General features: G+C 32.1%; 1 protein-coding gene across 4 annotated transcripts in view; it reads right to left on the bottom strand.

The window, feature by feature from the left end:
- LOC136854726 (calcitonin gene-related peptide type 1 receptor-like) overlaps positions 1-5,000 on the bottom strand; it is a 1,171,018-nt gene that overhangs the window by 74,688 nt on the left and 1,091,330 nt on the right. For all 4 annotated transcript variants that reach the window (XR_010857777.1, XM_067131316.1, XM_067131323.1 and 1 more), the window contains one exon: positions 2,810-2,916. Coding sequence is in view for 3 of the 4 variants with exons in the window: in XM_067131316.1 (XP_066987417.1) it covers positions 2,810-2,916 (107 nt within the window). In the remaining variant the exon portion in view is untranslated. The remainder of the gene's footprint in view (positions 1-2,809; positions 2,917-5,000) is intronic.

Consider the following 5,000-nt stretch of genomic DNA (forward strand, 5'->3'; position numbering starts at 1 on the left):
TGGTACCTAATGGTCTCGAACACTCGGCAGTACAATCCGGCGACTTCCAGTCGACGTTCAGAACCACTGAGCCACCACGAGAGGTATAAGTCAATGCCGAATCTTCCGTACTTATTCGTCGAGAGAGGGAATTTGTACTAATGAGTCGGTACAACCCACCCCCACCATGCTAACGCATTGGTACGTTTGGAGCATGTTTGCTCCTTTGTATATAAATCACGGTGATTATATATATATATATATATATATATATATATATATATATATATATATATATATATATATATATATATATATATATATTGTCACAAAGTGTACCAAGTACCTGGTTATCAAATAACGTCACAAAATCCAAAAATTTACCTCACTTCAGCCAGACACCTGAACCCTCGTAACAAAAAAATTATGACTGAACACTCTAAAGGTGACAGTGATCCTTGAAAACTTGCTTATCACTTGAAAAATTAAACTAAGTTTATCAAGTTATGTGTGAGGTATTAAAATATACTAGATAAAAAAGGGCATCACTCCATCAAACAACTATAATTGTTTCCCTGGTCTTAATTCACTTTAGTAAACTGAAGGAGAACAAAACATGTTTATCACTTTGCCTTATGCATGCACAAACAACCCTATTCACTGGTGGTCAACAAATGAAACACTGTGTTTAATAATTTTAAATACAAAATTTTATTTTTAACTTCAAAATTTACAATTAGAATTCACAATCTGAAAAATTACCATTACTTGAAAACAACTGTAAAACAATAAAAAGAAAAGAACATCATAACATTTGGTGGTAACATCATTACGCAAGATTTAATTAATTCTTAAACAAGATTAATTCACAAAACTTTAATTTATCAAGAAATTATGTTAACTAAGCAAAATTCAAACTATTAAGAATTACTATAGATTTGAAAAGGAAATTTTAACAAATGTAAATCAAATCAAGTATGCAATGTTAAAGTATAAAAAGTATAAAAAATGTTAAGCAAATAAATGTTAAGTCACAAACACAAAAGTTTGGGTAAAATTATGAAATTGTAAACAAAAAAAAAAAAAACAAACAAGAAAATGCACAAAACAAGAACACACAAAAAAATGCACAAAAGATTTATCAACAATAATTTCACTAAGGCAAAATCTCCTTAGCACTCTTATTTTACCATGGTAAAAATAAGCAAAAATCCACTTTACCTTACACAAGCTTATATCACTTTTATAAAATCCTTTGCTGCAGCCCAAAACACTTTATATATGGCGCCTATAAGACTACACAGTTTCACCAAAGTCAGACCTTAAAAGATATGTACTACTGTGACCACAAAAATCTGTTATAAATTTTACTCTCTTCTGAAGAGAGAGAGAGAGAGAGAGAGAGAGAGAGAGAGAGAGAGAGAGAGAGAGAGAGAGAGAGAGAGAGAGAGAGAGCAACTAAGTCCTATAAGGTCTCTTACAACAATGAAAGCCTCCCAGATTTTACTTTAGAAGGAATCTATCTTGCCCTGAGCCATTTTGGGAATCTGACACTCCAGGAATAGGGGAGGGTTTCCCCCTGGGCCAAAGAGGGCTCTTTAGCCTGTCAGCACCCATCTCTTTAGTTAATAGAGGATTTCCTGTCTTAACACTTGTGTGAACAACAAACTTTTAGACAAACCATTGTTATCTAAACCTGTCATCCCATATCTCTTTTTAATGACAGCTTAAGTAGCTAAGGAAACAAACCTTCACTTGCCCTCGCCCTGGTCAACAAATTTTATCTAGACCTGTCATCTCATCTCCCTTTTTGTTGATAATTTAAATGGTTTAGCACGACCCTTCGAAACAAAGGGGGTTACCTTGGTTGGACACCTGACACCTGAATAAACATTAAGCCTACCCAGCTGTGCAAACATGACTCTCACAGAGAAATGTATCTTATCATACAGTCAACTAACCCTTTTAAGATCTGAGATTTGACATTTCAACACACAACACATAACAAATATAAGAGAAAATAATTAAGTATACCTTAGTTTAACCAGACCACTGAGTGGATTAACAGCTCTCCTAGGGCTGGCCCGAAGGATTAGACTTATTTTGCATGGCTAAGAACCAATTGGTTACCTAGCAATGGGACCTACAGCTTATTGTGGTATCCGAACCACATTACAGCGAGAAATGAATTTCTATCACCAGAAATAAATTCTCTAATTCTTCATTGGCCGGCGAGAACTCTAGCGAGAACTCTACCGACTTGTCCAATGAGGAACTAGAAAATACACATTAACAACTACAGAAAACATATTACGTTTGCAGAAAATATACTTATCACAAAGCCATATCATTATAATATGTGTAATAAAATCCACAATTATATGGTAAATGTATTACTATGTTTATTTTACATAGTAATAAATTTAATATATAATTGTGGATTTTATTACAAAGATTCTTTTCATGAAATTGTGAATCTCTTAGCATTATAATGTAATATATATATATATATATATATATATATATATATATATATATATATATATATATATATATATATATATATATATATATTTCTCTTTCCTTTGTGGATTTTGTCTTTATTTATATATTCATCACGTTCCATGTTTTCGTGATTCAGTTACACACACACACATATATATATATATATATATATGTATATATATATATATATATATATATATATATATATATATATATATATATATATATATATATATATATTGTATATAATATTGTGTGCAAGTTACTGGACAGGGACAGGGACGCCAACGAAGCTCAGTGCCGGTCTTCAAATCCGTTCGCTTACCTGTAAATTTGGGAAGTCAATGCAAGTGGTGTAATTGGACCATGTCTGGTTCGTGGTTGGGTGAGTGAACCACACCCCATTTTCATCGCAGTCTTTGTGACCAAAACCTGTAAAGAAAAAAAGAGAGCAAATGTAATTATTGCACTTTTCAGGCTATGTCATACGGTAATTAATTACATTGCAGTCATTGTAATTAACGACATATCTTTGTTCTAATAAAGCATTGAAATGTAAGAGATGGCACAGTATATTTCTGTCGGCTTATAACTGGGTAAGTTTTTGTAACCATGGGAACAAGGAAGAAGAAAGAGAATTCCCCAATTACATCATCATTAGATTTTCGGATTCATACACTGAAATGAAAGAGCTCAGTCTATTTTTGTTGCCTTGTAAACGGGTAAGTTCTTGCAACCATGGGAACACGGAGGAAGAAAGAGAATTCCTTAATTACATCATCATCAGACTTTAGGATTCATAAACAAATGAAAGAGATGTCTCAGTGTATGCCTGTCGCCTTATAACGGGTAAGTACTTGTAACCCTGGGAACACGGAGGAAGACAGAGAATTCCTCAATTGCATCAGCATACATTCGAATTCATACAACAGCTATAGATGCAGATAAAAAACATTCTTCGTCTTGTAACATGAAGCCCTTATACTTATCAAACTTTGCATCGACAACATGAAAAAACAGGGAATAAGCAAAATAGTAGTAATACTAAGAATAATAATAATAATAATTATAAAAATAATATTTTTGTTATTGAAAGCCAAGGGAAGGCAACAATATTTATAAGCAGTGTCGTAGAAATTGTATTCATGTTTTTCCTTATAAATTAAACAGTTTTCACAATGCCCAAGGGATAAATTATGTATGGACGAATAAATCTGATATATTTAAAAGAAAAATAAAAGTGACACCAACCGTAACCACTCTCTTTAAAACAAGTCCACTCTTTACCTGTCTAACCATTTAACTACCAAACAGAACAACGGTCACGGTAAAAATCGAAAAGAAGCATAGTTATAATGTGATTACATAAAGATTCTATCTAAAGTATAATGCACACAAATTATAGTGATTCAGTTTGACAAATTACGCGTCAAATTGAAAAACATGAACAGATGAGGGAAATTTTGAACCACACACACACACACACACGGAGGACAGAAATAACAAGACTGGAGTTTATTCGTTAGTAATCTGAACTAGTACAACACTCAGCTATAAATTTATACTTTTATGAAGCCAGGACTGTAATACATAAATATAAACAAGTAAAAAATGCATCAAAATTTCTTCGGCGCAATCGAGTTTTCTGTACAGCGTATAATGCTGTATGAAACTCTCAGCCACGGACCCGTGATGGCCAGTGTTGTTGGCACCTATAGCGGTGCCAGACGCACGATTTTGGTTAACTTTAACCTTAAATAAAATAAATACTACTGAGGCTAGAAGACTGCAATTTGGTATGTTTGATGATTGGAGAGTGAATGATCAAAATAACAATTTGCAGCCCTCTAGTCTCAGTAGATTTTAAGATCTGAGGGAGGACAGAAAAAGTGCGGGCGGACAGACAGATAGTCATCTCAATAGTTTTCTTTTACAGAAAACTAAAATCAGTACAGGTTTATATATTTATATATATATATATATATATATATATATATATATATATATATATATATATATATATATATATATATAAATTACAAAAATATAACAAAGTATATTTTTCATAAGCTTGATTTAACCACCTTCGATGAATTCTTGACTGGCTGTTTATTTTTTTTTTTATTATTATTATTATTATTATTATTATTATTATTATTATTATTATTATTATTATTATTATTATTATTATTCAGAAGATGCACCCTATGCATATGGAACAGGCCCACAGAGGCCATTCACTTGAAATTCAAGCTTCCAAAGAATATTATGTATTCATTCGAAAGAAGTAACAGAAGGTAATAGGAAATGTAAAAAGAGGAGATCAGTTTTTAGAAAAAAGAAATTAACAAAGAAATAATATTGTAATTCTTTTTAAATCAATAAACCATTTAATGTCCTCTTCCCTCTCTCTCTCTCTCTCTCTCTCTCTCAGGGAGCTGATCGAGCTACCCTGATCGATGATATTTACCCTGCTGGAAGAGTATATAATATTCTAACACCAATGTATAAACTTA

The sequence above is a fragment of the Macrobrachium rosenbergii genome, chromosome 3 (assembly GCF_040412425.1).
Source record: "Macrobrachium rosenbergii isolate ZJJX-2024 chromosome 3, ASM4041242v1, whole genome shotgun sequence".
Lineage (NCBI taxonomy): Eukaryota > Metazoa > Arthropoda > Malacostraca > Decapoda > Palaemonidae > Macrobrachium > Macrobrachium rosenbergii.